We start from the raw sequence: 27,315 nt of genomic DNA on the forward strand, positions 1-27,315 counted from the left end.
TTTCCTTACATATCAATAACCAGGGATAAAGATTTTTCCTACAATCAATACACAGGGCTCTAACTGTAACTGAGTTTCTCCAAGTGCTAGACTAATAAAACCATCGGGGCAAGGCCAACAGCCTAGGAAGCCCAATCCTGTTGTTTCCCAGGAAGCTCTCAGGTTCAAGGTGAAAGCAGCACCCCCCAGCCACCCTCTGCTGAGCCCCAGGGGCTGTGCTGCAAGGAGCCTGGCTCCTCCAGGGACCCACACAGCCTCAGTCCTTCCCTCCAGGTTACAGCCTCTGCTCTGCCACGCGGGGTATCTGGAGGCTTTAGGCAGGCGTGGCAGGCAGGAGCTACCTTTGAGAGAGCACCGTTAACACTGCCTGCTGGGATCTTCACACTGCACTCTCGGGCCCTCTAGCTCTTTACGATGCTGAGCCAACCTTGGCGATGAATACGGCCTCTGGGGCCAGGCAGACCTGGACTTGAGTTCCGGTGCCACGGCTGAACAGCTGGGCATGTTTCTTAATTTTCTTGCGCACCAGTTCCTCTGAGCTAAAACTGGGATCCAGTGATAGAAAGCGCGGAAGCACATCACAGGGTGGGTAATTCTCATTCTTGACAGTTTCTAAGGGACGATACGGAAGGAAGCATTCAGGCTCTGGGCCAGGCTAGCTGGCTTCATATCCCGGCTCTATGCAAGGAGGCACAGGCCACAGTCTCCCAAAGGCGAAGCAGCCGGGGGGAAGAACCAAGGAACAAAGGAAGCAGAGGAGACGGAGGCCCTTCCAAACTGCAGCGCGGGCTAGCGAAACACTACTATAGCGGGAGGAATGCCTAGGAGTCAGCTGCATAGATGCCTACATGTTCAGAAAACACACTACCTGAATCCACACTTTGAAGAGGCCTAGCTAACCTATCTGCAATGTACACCTCCTCACCAGCACCCTTTGATGTCTGCCGACAGTTATGTAAAATTACGCAGACATTAGCCCAGGTTTCAGGGAGCAGTGTATATTGATCTCATTCATTCATCCACCCAACAGCTACTGAGTATCCGTGAGCCAGGCATTGCATCAGTGATGAAACCCCCATCCAGAGGGAAAACACAAAAGCCGGCCTAGTCTCACAGTAAGACACACAGGAGGCGGGAAGGGGCAGTCATTCACTGCAGGGTAGGCTGAATGGGAGGTAGGTGAAGAATTCCTGGGCTTCCTTTTAATCAGCTTATATTTAAGTCTGGGAGCTCACTTAGGGAGAAAAGTAGGGGTGAGGGGGACTATGTTTTATTTGTATAAAGACAGGAGAAGCCAACCCTCAACATTAATGTCACCGTCAAAATCTGCAATGGATCTCAGGCCCCACCCCCATCCCCACCTTCCACTTCAGCCTGTGAGTGACACTTGTCTTTTTTATTCTCATTTCTGACATCAGGGCTGGAAAAGCTGCTGATCCCTGAGGTAATGAGTGGTCAGTAGGATGGTCACACTGATGAACTTTTATAACTTAACTCCTCTCCTTAGGCTCAGTGGCTCTCCGTAAGTCAATGAAAGCAGAACTGACAAAACTTAAAGACATTTGCAAAGTAACATTTACAGGAAAATTTACTTTCAGAGGTACTATACTGGTAGTTAAGAGCTTAGACTCATCAGACTGCTTGGGTTCAAGTCCTATCTGTGCAGTTACTTGCTGTGTAATCTTGGGCAAATAACTTGACCTTTCTGTGCTGCCATTTCCTCACAGTAAAATCAGCATAATAATATTACTCACTGCATAGGGTAGTTGGGAAAATGAAATTTGTCAACATACGTAAAGAACAGAAAAAAGAGCTTGACATATAATAAGTGTATAGGAAATATCAACTACTGGTATTTCAAAAAAGTACCATAAAATAATTCATTTTAATAATAGGCAATGATTTGTCCATGATTGGAAAGATGACCATTTCTAACAGAGGTCAACGGAAAGAAATTAGCAATATTTTCATTGAAGTGTATGTTAAGAATTTTAGCAAAGCTCTTTAGATTGAGCAAGTAGATCAAGATGAACAAATCAATAGCATGAGATACCGTCTTTATAGCTAGTTTATCAAAGAAAGCTTGACGTATGCTGTGATTCCACTAAAATGAAATCAGTATAAGGGTCTGAATTCATCCTCAATTTACAATCCAAACAAATGCTTTGAACAAAAGGCATTGTCTGGGACTTGACCCTGCTGACTAGGGACTGCCAACCAACCAAATGACAGGGCAACAGAGATGCAGAGAATAAAGAAAACAAAGGGAAAAAGAGAAAACATATGCAAAGGGAGGAAATATGGCTAATGAAAATCACAAAAACAGTTATATTCTGTTGAGTGTAGGGTTAAAGATTTTGTTTCAGGATTAATTGTACAGAACGGTATTTTAATGGAAAAACATTAGATCTATGAAATCCAATAAACCTGAATTTTGGTCCTAGCTTTGCTGCAAAATAGCTTTATAACCTCAGCCCTTTTGACCCTCAGCGTGAGACTCATCTATTAGAGAGAACATGATAGCATGAGGTCTCCCTACAGGACCAACATTAGGGAGACAATCAACTCTAACTATACTCCTCAAACACCTTGAAAAGTGTGGAACGAAAGGAAAGTATAAACTAGAGGCCTGAGCATAGAAGGGACAAGTGATTGTGTAACTAGAAGGATTCTTTCCAAGAGAATTTTAACATATCCCCCTAAAAAAAGAGTATTTGATGACACTCAGAGGAAATAAGGATGGCATTTAGTAGTCTATCTGGAAAAGGAATCTATTGTATCACTCCTGTTTTTGTTGGAGATTTACTGTTTTCTTCTTCCTCTTAAAGTGTTAGTGGAAGGAGCACCAGGTCCCAGATATCCAAGCGTGTGAGCCTTCAATCCGCCACTGCCCGACTGTGACCTTGCAGCAAGGCTTCATCTCACTCAGCTGGCCCACAGCTTTCTCCCCGGTGAAGGAGGTGGTGGGCCGTGTGATCTCTCAGGCTTTCCCCACCTCTGAAATTCTCTGAGTCCACGATTTCAGATATTAATCTGGCAACAGCTAAATGCCATAAGAATTTATTTTTTGGGGGGGAATATATAATGTACTTGCCAGTGACTAAAAGGGTTGATTTTTTTTTTCAGTGTCAGGGTATGTGGCAGATAAATTTTAACCAAAAGGAAAAACCAGCGCAGCAAATTATAGTAATGAACTCCTGCTTCTGTTGACTGGAAGCAGCAAGTAGTACATATGCCATGGTGAGGATATAAAGTTCTGCCTAGAATTCTCTGTGGGCTCCGAGGTCATACCTCATCTGCTTTGCTGCACAGAAAATACCTAGAAATGAACAATGTCTGTAGAGTCGAACACACTGTTCTACTGATGAACCTGAAACTGGGGGATCTATCACTCTAGTGACTTTAATTAGCTCCCAAACTGATGACTGATCAATCATCCAGTGCTCATTAAGGAGGAAAACCCAGGAACTATTTGGTAGGTGCAGAGGTGACATACTTAGGGATTTGCCACATACTTTTATTTTTGACTGTTATATTTAAGTTAAATCAGGGCATTAGTTATCATTTTCAAGATGCCAAGTACAACAATGACTTTTAAATGGCAATATAAATTGCAATTAGTTTCATAAGATTTGTTACTATAATAAAATAATTTAACAAAAAATGACTAATTTATCCTATAGAGGACAAATTATTTTATGCCTTATTAAAAAGAAAATGTTTCTATTTGTTACACAAGTAATCTGTATTTATTCATCTTAATCTGTGCTAGCTCGATTTCCAGCAGTGACTAGAGACAGTTTCTAATTGAAGTCTTTGAGTCATAGGCAGGGGTTATTGGTTTTGTTTATCTTGAATGAACTCTCGGCAAACATTCATAATCAGCAGAATTTCTGGAGTCCCCTACTATGTATTACAAACAGACCTTGTCCTATTTAACTCCATTATATTCTATTACTAGAAATCCAATTATGTTTTATTCTTTACTGATTTATACTAGTTCATTAGTTCCTAAGGGTAATTTTTAATGAGAGCAACTAACAATTTAGTGTAATCTCTGCCCACATCACAATTATCAGAGATTTCTAACATGAAATAAATGTCATTTTATCTAAGGAATTCTAATTTTGCCAAAGATATTTTCCTTTTGTGTCTCTCAAGTCCTTCGCTTGTAGTAGGGTAATGAGGAAGTGGTAAGGGCAGAGGCTTTTCAGAAAGTCCAGCTCAATACTCCCTCTATTTTCATACCAATGATTTGCTAATACTCTGAGACCACGTCAAAGTGCACGGAGTTCCCCACACAGGCAATGTGGCTTCGTGTATCCGTGCTCTCCTCTTTTTGGATCGTCTTTCCCACCCTTCCTTTGTCACTAATTTCAAGTGTCGGCTTCACCAGGGCGCTGTGCTCCCCACCCCCAGGGTGGCTCTGTGTTTGCAGAGCTGTGGAGATCTCTATCTGGCCCAGCACTTCACACCATACACGGAAATCTCTCACTTGCCTTGTTCATGGATGACTAATGTGTGTCTGTCACTGATGCATTTCTAGGACCTATATTTTTATTGAAAGGCACGCCCCAGTCATTCAACGTGTATTACTTGGATGCAACAGATACGATCCCATAACAGTTTTAGAGTGGAGGCAATAATGCTTGTCGTGCTCTCCAATGAACTGATGTAGCAACAGGGCACAGATTCTGAAATTTGGGACAAATGCTGAATAACGGCATTGTGAAAATGCTTGCACCTTACAAATCACATCCCCTCTCTGAGTACTCACTGGGCAGCCACCCTCTGAAGGAGAGATCTATCTTAAAAAGATAACCCGTTCCATTTCTGAAAAACTGCTGCTTAAATGTAATGCCTGGGTTCAAATCCTTATTTTGCCTGTTAGCATATTCCACAGTCTTCTCACCTCTAATTAGAAACGAGAATAGCACCTCCCCATGTCAGGCACCTGCAGCGCTGACTGGCACACAATGAATGCTCTTACCATGAATAAAACACCTTTCCCTTCTATCGCGTCTTTTAAGCCCACAGTAAGCCTTAGCCCTGCCAGTGCTCACTTGTTTATTTTCACACACCTGAGAAGCTGAGAGCAGACAGCTGGCTTTTGTCTTATGGATCAAAGAATAGGAGCTGCAAAGAGACTTAATCCTAGCCCAACAAGTCAACAGAGAAAGTCAGTGAGAGAGGTCATGCAGAAAGTCCTGATTTCAAAAAGCATTTTCTGAGAAAGTCTTCAGAGGCACTGAAATACAAGTTTAATCTACTGAAAAAAAATACCAAGAGTTGGCACACAGAGTCCATATTAACCAGGCCACACGGAACACAGTGGCAGTGGAGTGGCAAAGCATCAAGGGACTGGCAATGTTGAGGGGAAAGCACATGTATAATGAAAGGCCAACGAATTTACTAGAGTTTCAAAGTCACTTGCAGTTTTAAATATTTAATTCTTTTCAGGGAAATGTTTCACACGTCTTCAACATTATATGTGTGTATTTGACATTAGACTCATATACTGAGCTCTAAGGTTCAGTATATGAAATATTTAAGATGAGAATACAAGATGCTTAAAATCTTAAAAGCCCTACAACCCTTAGAATTGCAGCATCAACTAAAACGGAAAGACGGCTGTAGAAATGTTTTCATTCAGTGAAAAATGATTTGGAATTTAACACATATACACTGTGCCTCAAATCCGATACTTCTCAGTGCATTTATTACGGAGGAAGAGGAGGGGGAGCTGTTAGGCTGTGCAAGAAGGCGTTTTGAGTTTTCAAAGTGCTTTGGAGTAGATGTCCAACCATTTTTTGATTTTTTAATCCTTACTGAGGATATTTTTTCCATTGCTTTTTCAGAGAGAGTGGAAGGGGAGGGGGGAGAGAGAGAGAGACATACACACTGATTGGTTGCCTCCTGCACTAGGCCAAGGCTGGGGATCGAGCCTGCAACCGAGGTACGTGCCCTTGGCCAGAACTGAACCCAGGACCCTTCAGTCCGAGGGCTGATGTTCTAACCACTGAGCCATACGGGCTAGGGCGATGCCTGTATTCTTGATAATCTCATTTTGGTAGTCTCCTGAAATCTTTCAACTCCTGACTTTTCCTTTCTCTCTAGATAGGGCTGCAGAGGGAAATTCTAAGAATATGCCTTGTGTTCCTCCTAATTGTATGCCTTGGCTCACATTGCTCCTTCAGCCTCGAAAGCCTTCCCTGGCCCCTCTCCACCTCCCCTATTACTGAAATCCTGTCCATTTTCAGACCTCTTCCTCTGAATTTTTCTCAATCTTCAATGTGGAATTCTCTCTTTGGGTCTCCAAAACCCTCTCTGCCTGAACCTCTGTTGGTACATACTGGTCTGCCTTACGTTATAATCACCAATAAAATATATATATATAATGAATAATGGTAAACAAAGCTAAGTATTTTAATTGTCCAATTTTTAAAAACATCTTGATTAAGATGTCTGTTATTAAAGCATTCTAATAATTTAAAAGTTGTAATGCTGTATTTCAGAATGTAATAGTTTGGATAATACATTCCTTGAGGATTCTTTTTTTTTCTTCTTCTGCTTTTACTTCTATCAGAATTTATCTTATGCTGATTTATTCCCAGGCCATCAGTTTCTGTGGGTTTTTTTCAGTTTCCCCTGGGACATCTTTTTCTTCTGTGCAACCTCCTTCTTTGTCTTAGGAACAATCTGCTCTTTTTCAGGAAGGATCCCCTCGGTGGGCGGGGAGAGCGCATGTGGGGGTCAATCCGCCCGTGAGCTCTGTGAGTTCTGCACACGTCTTGGGAGCTTTGTTTACCTGGATGTGCTCAATCACCAGAGAATCTGAGTCTAAACCCTGGAGTTCAGCATTACTCTCTGCATTTTTAAGCATGTGCAGCAAATATTCAGCACTCTTTTGGGGCCACTAACCCTGTGACCAGCTCCACTCTCTGGCCTGGGCACACCTACCAACTCCACAATTGAACAACAGAACGGCACACATTGCTCTGTAAAGTGACATCCTCAGATACTTGGTGGCTTTTCGGATATGCATACGCTTGATGGCTCTTAAAGTAAACACGAAGATTTGAATCTCTTGATCTGCATGATTTTGTGGGGTTTTCTGGGTCAGTGAATAGGGAACCATTTTCAGAAAGAGTGAGTAGAATTCTTGATATAAAACATTCTCTAGAAATTTTTGTTTTTACTAACCTATACTTTCTAACACTTTCTTTTTCATATCTAAGCCAAATAAAATTTTTTTGGTTCATACTGCTCACTTATTTTTTAATCCTCACCTGAGGATATTTTTTCCATTGATTTTCAGAGAAAGTGGAAAGGAGAGAGAGAGAAACATCGATGTGAGAGAGACACACTGATTGGGTTGCCTCCCGCACACTCCCCAACCGAGATACGTGTCCTTGGCCGGAATTCAACCTGGGACCCTTCAGTCTGCAGGCTGACGCTCTAACCACTGAGCAAACTGGCTTGGGCCTGCTCACTTTTTTTAAAAGACAGTCTTATTTGTAGTTGATAAGCACCAATCATAGCTAATTCTGAATGTCTGAGAGAAAATGAAAATTCCAAGCAGGAACTGGGGAACACTGGCTTCATTAATGAGCAGGGTGTCTCCTAAAGACATCCACATACAAAGTTTCCTCCTTGAGAGAGGAAACAAGATGGCGCGTAGGTAACAGCTCCACCCCCGCCTCCCACAACCACATCAAAATCACAACTAAAATACAGAACCACCATCCCTCAGAGCCTCCTGAGATCTGGCTGAACAGAAGCCCCACAACCAGGGAGCTGAAGGAGCAACGAGACCAGGAGGAGGGGCGCAGACGCGGGCGGGGCGGGGCTGAATCCCGGAGACCTGGCCGCGGGCCCACACCCGGTGCAGCGGTGTAAACCCGGGAGGGAATCTCGGTGGTGGAGGTTTCCCGGAGGAGTGAGGGGTTCCAGCCCCACAGCAGGCCCCCAACCCAGGGCTCCAGGGCCGGGAAGACACGTCCCCAAACCTTCAGGACGTGCAACCAGCAGGGACTGTCGCTGAGGGTCTCGGAGGCCGCGGGAGCCCCAGCAGCTCCTCCTAAAGGGCCCGGCACGGACTCACTCTGACGCTCCCTCTGAGCCCAGCGCCGGGCAGCAGCCTGAAAGGACCTGGGACACTCGGGGGGGAACTAACCTGCCTGGAATCCGGGCGAGAGGTGGAGGGCGGCTTCCTCCCAGGCAGAAGGGCTGGCGGAGGCCATGGCTCCTTTGGCGAGTCCTCCCGGCACACAGCCGGCAGGCAGGCGCCATGTTTGAATCGCCAGCACCTGACTCACACCTTTGGCCCCGCCCCGTGATTCCCGGGGGCCCCGCCCCTCCCCACCTGCAGCTCATCCAGGCCATTTCCAGGGGCTTTTCTGTGCCAGTGGCCTCTCCATCCTCAGGCTTAGGACTTTCCTAAAATCTCTCAAACAAGCAGCAGCGGGCGCCATACGGCTTGATAAGTGGCCCGAGGCCTGGCACTAGCGGCAGCTGCATTGGCTCATAGCTTGGCCTCTCCTGGGCACCTCCAAGCCCAGCACAAGTAGCAGCCAACTACGGTTTGCTGTGCAGCTCATGCTGGGGGGCCCTGGGCAAGGCACTGGCACAGGCTGACTGTGCACCTCCCAGGAGGCCCCAGAGACAGTGCACCTGGTGGTCAGACTCGACCACGCTGGATTACAACCCTGCAACATCCACGAGTGACACTCAAGGGGCGCACTTGGTGAACACCAAAGCCCCACTGAAGTACATCCTGCTCCATAGGGGTGTCTCCAGCACAGCAGCTCTTTGGCTGTAGTTGCAGCTGGTCCTCACAGCTGATTGGTCTGGGGATCAATTCCTCCCAGTGACGCCAACAGCAACCAAGGCTCAACTACAACAGGACAGTGCACACAGCCCACACAGGGGAGCACCTAGAAGGCCCAGCTCAGGTGACTGGGGAGGCTGAGCCACTGGACCCTTCAGGACACCTACTACACAAAGCCACTCTACAAATTCCAGGAGACACAGCAGCTCTACCTAATACATAGAAACAAACACCAGGAAGCAGCCGAAATGTGGAGGCAAAGAAATATCACAAAGGAAAGAACAGAAGAAATCTTTAGAAGAGGAACTAAATGAAATAAATCCAAGCAAGCTAACAGATACAGAGTTCAGAATTTTGTTTATACGGATGCTCAACCATATTAGTAAGAGTTTTAGAAAAATAACTGAGAAAATTGATGACATAATAAAGCACCAATTTGAAATGAAGACTACAGGAATATGAAATGAAGAATAATTTACAGGGGATCAACAGTAGAGTAGAGGATGCTGAGAATCAGCAGGCCAGAAGGGAGTGGCAAGAAATATTCAAAGTGATGAAAAACATGGAACTACAACCAAGATTGCTCTACCCAGCAAAGCTATCATTTAGAATTGAAGGTCAGATAAAGAGCTTCTCAGATAAGAAAAAGCTAAAAGAGTTCATCACCCCCTACCAGCACTACAGGAAATGTTGAAGGGTCTTCTTTAAGAAGAAGCTAATGAACAAAAAAATCTGAGGAACTAAATAGATCCAGAGTCATTGATGCAGGCAACAGACAATCACATTTCAGAGGAAAGGAGGGTGGAGGATGGGAAGAGATTACCCAAAGAAGTTATATGCACATATGCATAACCCATGGACACAGTCAATAACGGGGTGAAGGCCTGGGGAGGGGGTGGGAGCGAGGTAGAGGGGGTCAATTGGGGGGAAAAATGGGACACCTGTAATACTTTCAACAATAAAGATAAATTTAAAAAAAACACAAAAAAACAGTTGTCCTCAGAGATCCTTGCAATGGAAATTTTATTAATCCCAATCATTTTAGCAGGAAAATGAAGCCAGGTTAAATTAGCTAACTTCCTTTCCAAAGTCATCTTTGTCAACACCAGGCTCAGAACCCAGAAGTTGGCTGAGAGTCACATGATCCCAACACCTCTCTTTGTTTCCATACAAGTGTCTAGTGATAAAAACAGGGAGAGGTTATATGGTAACACTTCATTGGTCCGAGATCTCTAAATAGGGTGTTTTCTAAATAGTTTTCCAGGTGGCATCACATAGAATGTAGTATTCCAAAGAGGTATTTAATTTGGGAGCTTTTTATACATCCTTTATGCCTATTTCTCTTTGTTCAGTGTTTTGTTCTGAGAAGGACCTCTTTGTAGTCCTTCTCAAAGGAATGAACTTTTATTTTCACTACAGAAATATATACTTCAAATACTTAAAATGCCCTTGAGCTAAAATAAATACTTAACCAAAATATAAAAATAAAAAATCTCTTTGAGGCTCAGAGAAAAATCTTCTGATAGGAAGTGGGGAGTATGTTGGGCTCTTTGGAAATAACTTCTCAGCCTTGCCCTGGGCATGTGTCTGTGTTATAGAAGAATGCATTAGCTCCCGGTTCCTGGGAGGCTTGCAAAGCCAGCCAAAAAAGCTTTCTTCAGCAGTCCTCTGAGGCGGAGTTTGCAAGGAAGGGCTTGAAATAATAAACAGTGTCTTCCCTCTCATCCCCTCTAAAAAATAATTAGCTTTTTAGTTTATCATTTTAAAGAGATACGCGGTTCAAAAATACATAAAGGCCAGAGAGGATATCTGTGTGCATTCAGCAACCCTGTTTTCCAAATAACTCCTGTACAAGATGCTCGGCAGCCTCTGGCTTTGTCCTAGGACAGTTTCCATTCTCCAGGTATTGAACTTTGTTAGGCAAATTGGAGCTAGAGCTCAGAAGGAAAAAACAAGGGCGAATGGAGTATCCGGTAATGGAATCTCAGCGTAATCGCTGTGCGTGAACACAGAGCGAAGCAGGTGGTGTTGACACATATGACACTAAAGCTAAATGACAGATTACGTTTTAAAGAGGCAGCCCGAATGAACATATCCTAATATAAAAGCTGAATGTGCAAAGCCATTTGGGTTTGCCCATTTTGTCACCTAAATCGAGAGTGTGGAAAGCTCAAGTAAGTTGTGACAAGTGTCAAGCAGAGCATGCAGTTTAAGAGTTTTGCCTGTGAGTCGTATCTGTTAGATCAGGTTCCATCCTTCCTCCCCACACCTGCCTGGACCATCCTTCCCGAGAGGAACTTTCCAGTGGGGAACCAATGGGCCTCAGGGCAGGGACTGAGTTTAGATTCTGGAGCATTCAATTACTATTCTGTATGATTCTGTGCTAATTATTCTGCGTCCCAGCTCCCATTTGTTAACACTGGGATTAGAAACGCCTGCCTCTTAGGGCTGCTACAAGAGACGAATGTGGATAATGTTCTTGACTCCTGGCAGGGGTTGGATAAATCTTCATTCTCTCAGTTCTTTCCTCTTAATTTAATGGGACTTGAGGATGGATTACCTCTTGACTCTGGCTTAACCACGTGTGTCACTGATGTATAGGGGGGGTGATAATCAATTACACATAGTTAGCAATCAGTTTCATGTGGATTTATCATGACATTTGTGTCAATCTCTATTAGAATTCTGCTTTCTGTTTTTTAAAACGCCGAATTTAATGCTGCAAAGCTCAAAGTAAAGAAATATTAATATAGGACAAGTAACTATTTTTCTACTAAAATCCACCATAATCTTTTGAGATTTTGGAATTAGGGGACAGACTTAACACTTTGCACCACTGTTTTATGACAAGCCTTTTAACAGACTGAAGGCAAATTTTGTTTTGAATGTTCCCTCTAACCTTCGGTGTCACCATTTTTCTGTATTTACCTTTTTGCTTCCCCACTAACCCAATCACAGCACTGTTCACCTTTACTGTTGATTAGGCTTTCTTAGGGCAAGTTACTTTCCTTTTTCTTTTTGTACAAAAGTAATATATACCCATTGTAAGGAAAAACCACACACACACACACACACACACACATATATACATATACATATACATATACATATACATATATATATAAAGATGACACTATTAACATTAAGCATCTATGTGCCCGAGCCAACACTATTCTAAATGCTTTATTATCTATATTAACTCAGCTTTATTTTGCCTTTTAGCACTTATACCTGCCATACTATACACTTATTGGTTTACTGTCTGTTTCTCCTCAGCAGTATATAAATGGCTTGAGAGGAAGTACATGGTCTGTTTTTATTCACAGCTATATCCCCAGAACATCTAAAAGTGCCTGGCACAGTAGTAGGCATTCGAAAAATGTCTGTTGAATAAACAGTCTTTGTAACAAAGTGGGAGGGCCTAATCCAAGCTGTTGAGGGGCTGAAGAGAACAAAAGGGCTGAGGAAGAGAGAATGTGCTCTCTCTGCCTTACCGTGTGCGAGGTGAGACGGGGACTTCTCCTGCTTTGGACTTGAACTCGGGCTAGAACTTACACCATCAGCTCTCCTGGTTCTTTCTTAGGCCTTTGGACTTGAATTGGAACTATAATATGGCTCTCTAGCTTGTTCACTGCATCTCTCTCTCTCTCTCTCTATATATATATATATACACACACACATATAATTATATATACAATTTACACACACATATATGTAATTTCCATCCCCTTGGTTCTGGAAAAAACAGACTAATACAGATGCCCAGATTGGCTAAGTGATCTGAAATTCAAATACAAGTTTGCTGACTGCCAGTTCAGTCACTTTTGTTTCTTATAGCACAGTACTCTCCCTGTTTTCTTAACCCTACTTTGGTTCTCTTTCAAAAGTTAAACTAAAAAGAAGTTAATCAGTGGGTTATATTCAGAAAGGGAGTCTAAAGATCTTGGTTCACCCTTTTACTTTTTAGCCCAATGAGTTCCATCTGGGAGATCACTTAAATCAACATTTCTAAGGAGGCAAGTTGCCACTGAGGCATATATTCAATTTTTCACCTCTGCTTTTGTTAAAGCAACTAATGCCATTGACTCTAAAAAAAAATACAAGTGAGCAGGTGATAAAGTGCTTAAGTCCTCTGTGTTGTTTGGGAGGCATTACTATTAGAGATCTCTGTTAGAAAATGGTTTCCCAAAACTATGGCATTTGAGATAAAAGGACAGTAAAGGGCATGGGTTCTGGACCTGGACTTGAGCTCCCACTCTACTACTTACTGTGCAACCTGGGGCAAGCCTCTCTGGGCCTTACTTTCCTTTTCTGCAAAATGGGAATCATGATAGTAACTATCTTAAAGAGATACTGTGAAGACTGCATGAGATAAGGCAAGTCATGTGCTTCGCACAATAGCTAGCACATACATAATATGCATGCACAGATGTTAGCTGCTCTGACAGGCATGGCGAGCTACCTACAAATACCTCTCCTCTCTCAGATTCACAGAATCCCCAATGATCTGGCCAGTGAGCTAAGACTGTAATTCCCAGGCTTGCAGGTGGCCTGGGGGAACCATGTTCTAAGTTCTGGCCAATGAAACGTAGGTGAAAGTGTTACATGAGGCTTCCATTAAGTCTCCTTAAGAGACAGGGGACCTGCCCTTCTTTCTTTTTTCCATTTCAGGAATGCAGATGTAATGGCTGGAGCTCTAAGGACAAAGGTTACGATTAGGCTTCTCAGAACTGTGGATCAGGAGGAGCCAGATCTGGGGTGGATTTAAGTAACCTCCACACCAGCCCCGGGGTGCCAATCTCTGAGATTCTTTTCTGTGAAAGACTCTATAGGCCTCTATTTTGTTTATGCTGTTATTGTGAGTTCCTGTCGCTCAAAGCCAAGCTAATCCTAACTGCTGTGGCTGACCCTTGTGGTTAAGAATCCAAATGGAGGCTTGAAACCATTCTGAGGCCCTGTTTCTGCAAATAAAGGCAAGGTTGGGGCAAAAATATAGAAAACCTTTCCTCTTGTTCCAGAGGGCACTGTGACACCACCACCCTCTCTTCCCTGCTCAGAAGTCCAGGCCTTTATGCCTGTGTGCACAGCCTGTGTTCAAAGAATCTGAAAAGCGTGGTTCCCACTAAGGTAAGATGATTATAAAGGATCTCTTCCTGTCCTTCCTGGGCGTTTATGTTTTGTTGAAGACAAAGCTTACTGATATACTGTTTGGTATAATGAACAGGCCTATGGGAGAAATATTTTGGGGTAAAGCAGTGCACACAAAAGGCTGTGCCCACCACTAAGGTTGGCTATAATTTAATACCAAGCTCTCCACTGGTACAAGGAAGGTCACGTACTCAGAGTGTTCACTTCCAGTTCCCAAGGAGTCCCCAGGACTGAGAGAAAGGAAGGAGTGAATATCTGTTTGGAAAGGCAATTAGAGCTTTCTCAATTCCCCGAGGCTACTTCTTTACACCTGTTATTTCAGTAATCATTATCACATCATCAGTTGTACACAATTCCATGCATGATGCAGCTCAGAAGGCTATCTGTTCATGACCAGTCAGTGGTTGAATAAAGACTCTAAACTACGTTCTCCCAACTCCTGGTCCACTTTTCAAACACTCCTCACCTGTTCTCACTTTCTGAACATCAACTGAGTATATATAATGGAGAGATTTCATTTGCACAAGACAGAATTTATATATCTGAATTTAAAGTGCAAGAGAAACCAAACATCATGTTCTGTTAGAGTAAAAGCTGTGTGTGTGTGGTGGTGGTGGGGGGGGGGTAATATGAAGGTCTTTCCCCTGCAAAACATGACCTCTGACCTCGGCAGAACATGCGCTCTGGTTAAAATAAAAATTTCCCCCAAGAACTCAAAGTGCTCTACAGTCTACCTAATTAAAAACTCATTGCTGGTCTCCTCTACTCCTTAATTCCTCAACTGACTCTGAGAAACTAAATGACTGACTCATTCAAACTCTGGTGGCCATTTCTAGAGCCTGGCTCCTTCAGGCTTTCAGGATAACACTGATGAGGGTTTTAAGGAGGTGTCAGCTAACTTGACTCAACTGCATAGTCTGCTAAACATCTAAGTCCACTCCTTAGGCTGAATCCAGGAAAAATTTCACTCTGCACATCTCTCACTGAGATAAAATTTTCATAACAGTCTACTGGCTTATATACAACGAGCAAGTTTATCTTTGCCACCATTGTTTTGACTAGTACTACTAGTTTCAGACCATAATCCACAGGCTCTTGTCTCTGGTGCCATGACAACCATCAGATTTATTTTTTTAAACAATGCCCAAGCAAAGGGAGCCACAAAAAAGTGCCATGAAGCCCTCATCTTAAAATAGTTCAACGGAAGATGACACAGCTTGTCTTTTCTGGAGGTCTCAGAAGCATGATGCTCATTTTACTTTTAAATTCTAAATCGAGAATTTCTAGAAATGGTTGATACCTTAGGTTATCAGAAATTAATAAATTATAGGCTAATAAATGGCCTTTATCATCAAAAACTCTATTTCATTAGTTATTTTTTAATATGGATATGAACTTATAACATGAGGCTTTTGCATGTAAAGTCTAAAGTTTCTGAAGGAGGAACTAACTCATAAAAACTGTCAATTAGCCCGGCTGGCGTGGCTCAGCGGTTGAGCATCAACCTAGGATCCAGGAGATCGCGTTTTGATTCCCAGTCAGGGCACATGCCCGGGTTGCGGGCTCCATCCCCAGTCGGGGCACACAGGAGGCAGCCGATCAATAACTCTCTCATCACTGATATTTCTGTCTCTCTCTCTCCCTTCTCCCTTCCTCTCTCTGAAATCAATAAAGACATATGTTAAAAAATACATAAAACAAAACAAAAAAAACCCCTGTTAATTAAATTCATAAGTACAGGTGTAGCAAAGTGCTACATAAAAATATAAATGAATCCCACATGTATAAAAAATTGGAAACTGAATTTTATAATATCACTAAGATCATAAAAGTATAAACCTAAGGGTTCTTTTAATTAGCAAGTATCAATGGAGCATTAGAAACAACTTAATTCCCCAAACTGCATTTTAGACACATGGCTTTTTAGAAACAAATAGAATTTGTAAATCAACAAACATGTTAATACTAAGTTTCAGGTTTAATTTGCCTATAAAGAAAAACCTCAAATAATCTTGTGCAATGCAAATGCACATATCTATAGTTAGAACAAATTAACAGAGTTAATTTCTCATGATGTTATTCTCTGTCATAAAATAAAAACTTACCAAGTTCCTCCAAAGGGAATTTGCATTTAATAATATCGTCATTAAGTATAAAACAAATTTACATAGGCATATGACTAACTCCAACTTGAACCTCATTGGTTTTGGTTTTCTTAATAAAATCATTTTAAATTATTTAATTTCTTATGACTATATGCAGTAGACTGGATAAAATTTAAATTCAGAATAGCAAATTACTGACCAAAAAAAAAGATATCTCCCATCCTGGCTGGTGTGTCTCCGTTGGTTGGAGTGTCATTCCACACATCAAAAAGTGGCAGGTTTGATTCCCAGTCAGGGCACATACTCAGGCTGCAGGTTTGATCCTTGGTAGGGGACTTGCTGGAGGCAACCAATCGATTTTTCTTTCTTTTTCTCTCTTCCTCTCCCTCCCTCTCTTTCTCTCTCCCCATCCCCCTCTGAGATCAGTTTTTTTTAAAAAGTACTTCCCCAAAAGGTAATTTTAATATAACAAGTCATTAACCAAACAATTTAACTGAAATGGGGGAAAAAATTAAAGTACTAGAATAAAGCAGCTCTAAATTTCTCAAACCCCAGAATGGCTAATTTAAGAATGGTAACATTTTAAAACAAAGTATCTGGAATTGAATATATGTAGAGATCACATATGATCTGTACATATAAAAACATGTCATCTTGTAACACATATAATCTAGATTCTTAAGGTGTCATAACTACATATACATATTTACTTGAATGTAATTTCCCCAAATTAGGAGGGAGTGGCAAAATAATATAGTAGTGTGCATCTATCCACCTGGTTCATTATTTCAACCGGACAAGCATCCATCAACACCCTGGCTTGGAATGAGTTCTAATAAAAGCCGTATTTCTGCAAACCATAATTCTAAACCAAAGAGTCTTGCAAAAGAAGAAAGATTATGTGCTTACCGTATACAGCTCATTAAGAACCTTCATTAAATCCTCATGAAGTTGGAATGAAATCTCTTTGCTCTGTAATTAAGAAGAAATTAAGAAAGAATATTTAAAAACATAATAGAAACTTGTTTCTAAATTATTTACATCTTAAAAAGTCCATTGACTAAAAATAGAAGAATGTCATATATAACACAACAGAAGGCCAGCATGACTAATAAAATAAACATCTCTGACCAGGTGGCCCTTTCTAAAAAAATAGATATATGCATTGAAGGTCACTATAGGCTGGACAGAAGCAAACAAGTGATTGAACAGTCTGAATGGCTCTCCCAACATCCAAATCAGGCTTTATCAAGAAGAGAGAAAAGGTAAGCAGGGTGAATGAAGCGTCATGCCTACTCAGAAGCTGAGATGCAGAACTAAAGTCATTAAAAGACGCATTCTGCATCCTGTCTCCCATCTCAGTATGGTCACAAAGGAGTTTTGCCGTGTGATTCCAAAAAAGCTAAGTTAGAAACCAAAAAGAAATGAATTCTCCCTTTTCAAAATAACTAACTGACTGACTGCAGTTTTAAGAAAGCACTTTCAAAACAATGAGAAGGTAAGGCCACCTACGGCCCACATGCTTTCACCCCTGTGTTCATTATAATTATTTTCATTGAGACAAAAGGCAGAGTTTTACTCTTCTTCTCAGTTGGTAAATAACAGCATTTAAAACAGTCTTCCCTAGGTTAATTCTGAGAGTTTGGTAGAGGACTATCTGAATATTTTTTTTCCAGCCAAATCTTGAAGCAATTTTAAAGGAAATCATATATACAAATTGTGGTGTTTTTTTTTTCCCTGTCTTGGGTTCATTATGTAAGTCAGCTACAGAGAATGGGGGGAAAAATGCGCAGAATGGCTTAATTTGCAGTTGGAGACAATAACAACAGCATCCACTGGTTCATTGATGTATCTGCCACTGGACTGTGGGCATGGGGGGGAAGGGCCATGTCTTTATTAGCTCTGTGAGCGTGGGTCCTACACCGGCTTGGGCACAAGGCCAGGGCTAGGATGAGGCAAGTGAGGCACGTAGGTATGAAATTTAAGGAGGCATCCACTCTCACCCTAGCCCAGGGCATGCTCGGGCACGTAGGACGCTTAGCAGTAAACACTTGCTAAGTGAATCTGTAAACGAGCTGAACTATGGTGTTTGTGTAATAGCTGAAGTCATTATATTTGCTGAAAGCCGGCCCCTGGTGAGAGGGCAGAAAGGAAAGGCACACAGACCACTCTTAAGAAAACATTAGGACCGTGATGAAACACAGTCCAGCTGTGAACACAAGGCCATTGGGTCAGGCCTCCCTCAAAAAAGGCCAAATGTGATGAAGCGCAAGTTCGTGGAAGATAAAATAGTGTGGGAAGATGACATCAGAGCAGTGCCCAGGCTCTGAGAAACTCAGATTCGTCCATGATCAAGGGAGCTACTGTTTCTCCAGCCCCAAAGGCTTCTAAACTCTCTACATTGGAGTCAAAGTTTCATGTTGGCCGTGTCTCTGACAGGTGAAGAGGTGGGGTAAGAAGCACTCGAGTTAAAGGAAAGTCACCAGAGAGCAAAGAAGCCAACCGAAACTCATTTTATTGTCCCTAAATCTTGGCTATTCTGACCCATACATATTACACTACAATCTCCTAGGACTTCAGCTTGGTGTTATTTTAATATCAGATTTCATTCGGGGACCGGGGCCACCAATTCAGAACTCTCTAATGGGATCAAAGGCCAGCAAGCAACTCTGCTCAGCTGACCATAGTTCAGGTAGCAAGCCCAAAAAGAAAATATTCCTTGGCTAAGACTTTAGAACAAAAACAAAATAATGTCCCTTAGGTCCAATTAGCCCCAAGTGAAGAATATTTAGGATCAGATTAAAGACAGATTTTGGTGATAAGGGCACTCCAAGCTACCCTAGGTCAAATATCTTAGAATAAGCAAGAAGATTCTCTGCATATTTTTGATTTTACAAGAGTTCAGGTAATGAGGTAGAAGAAATCTATCACAGACAAACTGGGCTCCGCCCAGCATACTCTTACATTTTTCTTTCACCTTTCCCCAGGGGTCCTGAAATATAAAAAAAAAAATCTGTCTGGGAGGCAATATAGCATACTGCTTAAAAGGATTCTGGAGTCAGAATGCCTGGGTCTGAAGTCACAAAGACTTTGGATTCCCTTGGGCCTCAGCTTCCAGATCTATAAAATGAACATGGTCCCTGTAATGGGACACTTAATTCCATTGACTTCCCTGAAGGAAGTGCTTGGCAGATACAAGTTGATTTGATTTTGAAGGCCCTCATTATTGCTCTGGCCTTTAAATCCCTCTCCCGGTGACTCCTGATTTGGGAGGGCACTGACTATTGTGCTCTGGCTCTTGGGCATTTTTTACACCCTTACTTCCTTGCCATGTTGTACACTAAATTTTTCTGTTACATTTCTATGTTCACATGTGGGGGGAATGGATGAATTAATCCAACATCCACTAAGAAATGGATAAACCCAGAGCTGAATACCTATTTCGAATTGCTTACTATTTATTGTCACTTTTATGTTTCAGATTCCTGAAGCCAGTGTGGTAAGATATATACAATGAACGAAAGAGGCTCTTAAGGAGCCGAGTGCTGAGGTCATGGTCCCTGTCCTATAGCCCAGAAACAATGAAAGGACTATCTCATGTTGCCCCACCCCAACTTTAGGCATGTTTCCAATTTATTATAGTAACAGTAGAAAAGAACCCTTTCTTCTAAATAATATTCTATACACCCCAAAGAAGCAATCTTAAACCAAAACACACCTGCTGAGGCACACAGCATGCTGGCGTCCTAGACTAATGGGACTGAAACCCTCTCGCTAGAAAATAACTGGATTATCAAAACTCCATCAAAATTCAGTAGGTTAAACATGCCTCTGGACTCTAATTCATTAAAATTTAAAAACAGTGAGAGCAGACCCTTGACCCCTGAACAAGAACTGCTGAGTAAGAAAAATGATACTGGCATGAAGGAAAGCGATCAATGTTCTCTTTGTACAACATAAAAAGTAACTTTATGAAATGATATATGTTTGAAATAAAGTATTTTCTATGTTACTTGAGACTGGCTGATTAAATTTACTTTTATATGAAAGGAGATTCCCTGCAACAGCTTCAGGTATGAAGTTGGAAAAGGGTAGAGTTCCTCACCCCCCACCCCCGCCATTCATATAAACCTTGTTCAAATGAACGTCATAGGATTCTGGGATTCTGCCCCAAAACGAAGAAAAATAGTTAGAACTTCCGTTCAGCTGACATTTATTGAATGTCTCCAATGTGCAAACCCAGAGTTGAATACCAAGCCTATTTCTAATTGTTTATTATTTATTGTCATTTTGATATTTCAGATACCACAAACATAAGAGCAAAATTAATAGTCCAAAATTTGTACCCCTTTCTATTATAAAAATGAATTAAATATACTGAAGAATATTGGGAAAATGGAGAACAGAAGAACAAAGTCCCCACCATTATAATTTGATGTATTTCTTCCAAAGTTTGTTATGTAAACATAGGTATGAGTTACAATCGTTCTATAATAATAAAGCATCTTTTCTACTTTTTTCAGATACCATAAAATTTTCTATGTATTTATATAGTTTTCAGAACCATCATCATCATTGGATTCATAACTACCCAATGAATGGATATTAACCACTCTTCTATTATGGTTTCCAACATTTCCACTCTGTCTATCAATCATTCAGTCTTTTACTTACTCATTTAATTTCACCAACATGTTTTAACACTGAACTATTATCACAAATGCTGGGCTAAAGGTTTATCTTGCATTTTGTGTTGTTTCCTTAATATAAATTCCCAGACATGAAATTACTAGGATAAAAATATTGACTTCTGTAAGACCCTTAATACATATTACAATGTTTTAAAAAGGGTTATAATAAATGTACGTTGCTTCCAGGACGACAGTGTCACTGAAGTCATAATCTGGGGTTCACCCAAGGCTTGCTTCATCTCCCTGAAGAAGTCACCACTCCTCTCTGTTCCGGTGGATTCATTTTTCTGTATGTCATTAGAATTTAAAAAATAAAGATTTCTAATTATGTCCTTCCTCTGATTAAAATTCATCAAAAACTTGCTATATTTTTTTCAGACTGGAGTTCAAATTTTTTAAGCACCCATAATTTCTCCCGCCTAACTACTCTGCTTTACCATGCACAAATCTCAAACCACACTCTTCGGTCGGCCGGGTCATAAACTGCTACCTTTCAGGTCTCTGTGCTTTTCCCAAGCTGTTTCCTCTGCCCAGACTCTCCTTCCTTCTCTTGCTTGGTATGATCCTACAAATTACTCGGTGAAAGCTTTCTTGTAACTTTGCTTTGAGCCCCAAATAAAAAGAATATATACCCTCCCTTGTCTATGATTATATAATATATTCATCCATTTATCACCAATTCTAGGCTATGTCATTTAGTGGTTAAGAATTTAAACTTTAAAACTGAACTGCCTGTTTTCAAACTATCCTGTTACTGTCTGTGTATCAGTTAAATAATTTTGCAAAATCTCAGTTATTTCAATGGCAAGATGGAGATGCCAATAGTCTCTAGGCTGAAGTTTCTTTGGGGTGGTCCTTATTAAACACCTAACAGCACCTGGCACACAGTGAGTGCTAAACTGATGTCACCCATTATGATTACGCTCATCACATTTCCTTCTTCCTAAACAGAGTTTCTTTGAGAGCAAGGAGGACATCCTCACCATCTTTGTATTCCCAGGGCCTGCTTTGGTGCCTGGCACACTAGGTGTTCCATATATGTTTGCTGAATGAATGGGACCCAGAGCTGAGGAAGGTGTGGCTTTTGCCCTCCAGAGTTGACAGTCTCATGGAGGAGCCAGGCGAGCCCAAACAGATTCCTCTACAGGGCCCTGGCCAGGATCTCTATTCCTGCAGGCCTGCAGGCTTGCTCCCTGCAGCCTCCCAGCAAGGAGGGAAAGACAGACACAGCGCATAATAATGCAGCCACATGTGAGTGCACCGAGCAATCAATCAAGTGATCTATACAGCTGGGTTAAATGACCAATTCAGAGGGCGTCTGGCTCTGACAGAGGTATTTTTTTTTTTAAAGTAAATCTATTATGATGACCAGTCAAGGAATCTCGACCTTATCCTGAGTCAGAGTAGGAGTGTGAGAGAAAAAGGAAAACCAGGTTAAATATTTAATGATAAGGTTTCAAATGATTTTAGTGTCTCACACTTAGTGAGTTTTGGATGTAAATTCTGGTTAAAGGAGTCAGGTGATGCTTCTCCAATATGTGTGCTTTTAAGTCCAAAGCTCATGTTCATGTGTCTTTATAATAATAGATTCCCTTAATTCATGTAAACTCTGAAGACCTGAGTCCACAGCATCCTTCAAGATGCCCAATGGAGAAAGCTGGGTTGGGCTTCATGGCCTGAACCAAGCTTCTGAATAATCTTTATAGTGTTTCTGCACACTTCCCTTCTATCTGTCAAGGGGCATGATTTTGTACTTACTAAAATAGACATCTAAATATCAGCACATGGAATTAACTTCGTGATCTACTTCATTCCCAAGAGGAAAAATAATCAGTATCCTTTCAGACAAAACTCCATGCCACTAGAAAATGTGGGAAAATTACAAAAGATCACAGACGCCGGGGAACCAGAACTTTATTTGTGAAACAAACTTAATTTTAAAGGAAATAGCTAGAGCGTCTCCTAGAATATTTACTAAAGTAATTTCGAGGCAAATGTGGCATCCAGGTGAAAAAGTTCCGCTGTGGCTATGTTCAGCCTGTAAGCAGACAATTTGAAAGGTGCAAAGTCACAGACACCAAAGTCACTCACAACCTCCCAGGGACAAACAGCACGTGAACAGACAGGTTAAGCAACTCAAGACTGAAATTTAAAATCCTACAAGGAATGAAGCAGGTGACACAACTCTTTTCATTTTCAGCTTGCATCTCCTTAACTCTTTAAGAGAAACACAATTTTTCATGGTAGGGTTATTTCTCTACTCAAAATGGTGATAAATTAGGAAATACCTTTTCAGTATCACTAAAGGAATAAGCACTTAGGCGTAAACTCCCAGTGGCGGCTGTAAACAACTTACTCAATTAAAACCAGAATGTGTTATGAAACTCTGGTTCAGACTTAATACAGTTAAAAATACCAGAAATATATTTCCAGATAATTTTTCAATACAGTAAACTTTCCAAACATTTAATAACTCAGCTTTATTGACAATTTCTTAATATTACCATAGTAACATGTTTTCTTTAGTACACCGGTTTTCAACCAGTGTGCCACAAGAATTTTTAAAGCATGCATTCCCTGACTACTTAGTCAGGGGCGCTGACCTCTTTTCCCTCAGATTGTCAAATGAAAAAATGACAACAGCCAACACAACAGCCGTCCAGTGTGAATGAATCACAATTATTATACCTTTTTTTTTAATCGCAGAATTTTAGTAATTAGTTTATGTGTGCCATGAGATGAAAAAGGTTGAAAATTGCTGCTTTAGTGGATGAACCTGAGTTTAGTATTTTATCATGAAATCCAACTATCTTTCTCTTTTCTGACTGAGGTCCTAAGCGACACTGCTTCCCAGGATAACCAAAAGGTTACCTCCATGGCACGGTTGGCTGGGGCTCTGAGTATAGTCTGTGGTGAAGCAAACTAGATCACATTGTGTAGAAATCCCTGGCTTCAGTCTTAATAGCACTGCGGTAAGGAAAGTCCAGGAACTATTTACAAAAACAAATCAATAAGTCAGAGATTTGCTCATTTATAAGTCATCCATTGACTTAGTAAGCAAAAGGCAGACACTGATAAAAGTCATTCATTCATGTCCTCACTCATGCGTTCTCTCATTCATTCTATCAGTTTTTATGAGTACCTTCTAGGTGCCAAAGACAGAAAAGCGGCCTTATAGTGTAGCGAGAGAGGTGAACAAAACAATTTCAATAGGGTCTGGCTCATTTAAACCAAGTAAAATTTCTATATATAACTTGTGAATCAAATAAAAAAAATTAAGAAACTAATCAATCATCAAGAATTTAACCAAAATCAGAAACTTCCTTTAAAGGTCTATATTTAGCCTAATACTAATAGCACCATCTCAGAACTGGTTAACTGGTCCACAGAATTAACGATGGATTTAAGTAGCCTAAGGAATAGAGAAAAAAATTTCCCATGAGTAAGTCTTACCCTTGTTTCACCACATAAAATCACCCTTCATTTTTCTAAATACTGATGCAATTGTCTAATCGTATCAACTTTTAAATCAGTATGTCTCAGATAGTCACTTCAACATACTGTAATTCAAGACTTAATTTATGGAATACTTAATTGTGTTTGAGGTGCTACACCAAGGAAGGTAAAGTCCACTCCAGAGAACACTGCAAAGCTACAACCAAGCAAAACTCTAATTCTGAGTTAGCCCTAGCTGACTTAAATGTTAGGTCTTCCTAGGGTATTCCTAATTGGTCTTAGCTCCTGTAGAGTTACAGAGCTAGTTAATCTAAGCCACCCTCTATACGACAGGTCTTCAAATACTTGAGACAGCTACTGAGTCCTAGCTAAGGCTTACTTTCTCTGTCCTAAATAGTCCCAGAAACTTTAACTATTTCTTATATGACACAGTTTAAAGAAATGAGAGAGAATTCTCCCTGCTTCCCAGATAATTGTTCATTGTCTTGTAGCTAGTGGTATTAAAAGGGAGCTTTCTTTATACTTCAAGGGGTGGCGGCTAATACCTTGGGAGGATCAGGAGACAAGCCCCACCTCCCGGTGACCTGCAGTCACTTGCCATTGCCCTGTTTTGTGGAGGCAGTCCAGACCCATCAGTGCAGTTACTGTAAACCTGGGAATCTTGGAATCACTGTTACATTCTTCTTTTTCCAAGAAGCTAAAGAGCCATCAGCTAAATGAGTAGACGCCTTAAGAAAATCTGATCAGGATGGACTGAATAGCAATGTTCAGGCTTTAAATTGCAAAGGACCTTTAAAAAAGAGCAACAAACATTCGATTCATTCTTCATCTACACGGATGAAAATTTTGAAGATGATATCATTACAAGTGTGGAACTGCTCTCCGGCCGTAATTCACGATAGAGTGAAAAAAACCACCCAGTTACTAATGCAATAGCTTTCTCACTACGTTCCCCAGGACCCATTTCTCCCATCCCAACTTACTCTTCACAGTGTTTTAGAAAAATAAGGCTGACTATACCATATCCCTGCTTTAATTTTTTTCTTGGCTTCCTTTGTTAGATAAGATACTAATTCCTCAAACTGAGAATCAAAATTCTTGCATGCTCCCCACCCACCCCCAACCTGGATCCAACCCTTCTAGAGCTCAGATAGCTGTTATTCCACCACGTACATTTCACCACGCGACAGGCTACACCCCTAACCCCAGCCGGCTGTGCAACTGAGTGAGCTTTCAGTCCAGGCAAAAGAGGCGCTCTAAGGTGTCTTTACAACTCACTAGTGCTACAAATTGAGTCTGCGGGGCCACCAAGAGCCCCACCTACACTCAGCTTCTCAGAACTCCAAGCCCTCTTCTTTGCTGTTCCTTCTGTAGAGAAGAATGCACTTCCCCTGATTCCTCTGCAAATCTCACCAAGTTTTAAGACTTTAATCAAATGCTACTCTCCCTGTGAATATGTTTTCCATTTTCCTAGGCAGTGTATCTTACTCAGTCCTCTGTGCTCTTGTGGTCTTGGGTTCTAGCTCTGTAAGAGCAGTTACTGACTTATAATGCAATTTTTACCTCTTCGATCATTTTCCTGTAATCACTAACTTAATTATAAGCTCCTTTGGGTACCAATTAAGGATCTTTGTCTTACATTTGTGACCTTTGCACTCATCACTGTATGTGCCTGTCATGGTAATCATGATGACAATCATTATGTGCCATAATGATAATCAGTGAAGGTTTGTTGACTGAATAATGAAGTAGGATGTTTACCCTGTTGCGGGAAAGAAAGCGGATCTCAGTAAGGGTCAGGAAAAAAAAATGAAAAAGGAAGGAAAAGAAGTTACAGTGGATTTGTCATGACCCTTCAGTGGAATTATAAGATGTTGCCAAATAATAAAAGATAATTATTTTAGTTGACCCTGGCAATCTCCATCTTTAGAGCTAAAGAGATGAACTTTTTATGGGCATGTTGATTCAAGCCAGCACATTAGCCAATTATGAGTCTCTGTTCCATTGGAACTATCAAATTTTTTTAAAAAATATATCTTTGTTGATTTCAGGGAGAAGGAGAGGGAGAGAGAGAGAGAAACATCAATGATGAGAGAGACACTGACCGGCTGCCTCTTGCACGCCCCACACTGGAGATCGGGCCCGCAACCCGGGCATGTGCCCTGACCAGGAATCGAACCCCGATCGCCTGGATCCTAGGTCCACGCTCAACCACTGAGTCACGCCCAGCCGGGCAGAACTATCAAATTTTAAAAAGTAAAAATAGTGCATGTATTTATTTACTATCAATTATTGACCATTACTGGTTTTTCTCAGTCTAAATAGTTCATATATAAGGTGTAAACTTTTTTATTTTTATGAGTTTCTACGTTGATCTGACAAAGTATTTAGTTTGTAAAATATCTGTTTCTGCTTAACTACTTATCTAATAACGAGAAAATACTTTTTTCTTTGAGATTTAAAAGGTACTGAAATCTGACAGCCATATTCAGAATCTCATTACAACTGCGTATTTTTGAGTTGCTATAATTCGAGGTATGGCATGTGTTCCTTAATTTAAATATTTGCTATATGTGCTGTACCCCTTAATATGGCAGTTATTGCAGCTGCTGAAAATCTGTTAGAACCCTACCATGTGGAATTAAACATAGTCTTCAACTGGTAAGAAGCCTTGACTAGTAACCTGAACACAGGTCCTGTTCTCAGGTTGCTTTAAACTTTGATCTTGCCCGGCCGGGCGTGGCTCAGCGGTTGAGCGGTGGCCTAGGATCCAGGCGATCGGGGTTCGATTCCCGGTCAGTCAGGGCACATGCCCGGGTTCCGGGCTGCAGCCGATCAATGACTCTCTCATCATTGATGTTTCTATCTCTCTCTCTCCCTCTCCCTTCCTCTCTCTGAAATCAATAAAGATATATTTTTAAAAAAATAAATAAACAAACTTTGATCTCAAGTGTAGACACCTAGACACATGGTGGGAATGTTCTCTCCTCATCAGTTCTTTTCTTAAGACTTCAATTTCCTTCTTGAATGAGGAGAGTGGGTAAGGATTCAGTGTCCATGGCTCTTTGAAAATAAACTTTATTAA

The 27,315-nt window shown here is 41.2% G+C and overlaps 1 protein-coding gene across 2 annotated transcripts in view; it reads right to left on the reverse strand.

Moving 5' to 3' along the window:
• SRGAP1 (SLIT-ROBO Rho GTPase activating protein 1) overlaps positions 1-27,315 on the reverse strand; it is a 233,976-nt gene that overhangs the window by 78,226 nt on the left and 128,435 nt on the right. For both annotated transcript variants that reach the window (XM_087814567.1, XM_087814568.1), the window contains exon 4: positions 16,993-17,055. In XM_087814567.1, the coding sequence (XP_087670693.1) occupies positions 16,993-17,055 (63 nt within the window). The remainder of the gene's footprint in view (positions 1-16,992; positions 17,056-27,315) is intronic.

The sequence above is a fragment of the Miniopterus natalensis genome, chromosome 2 (genome assembly GCF_054644295.1).
Source record: "Miniopterus natalensis isolate mMinNat1 chromosome 2, mMinNat1.hap1, whole genome shotgun sequence".
Classification (NCBI taxonomy): Eukaryota; Metazoa; Chordata; class Mammalia; order Chiroptera; family Miniopteridae; genus Miniopterus; species Miniopterus natalensis.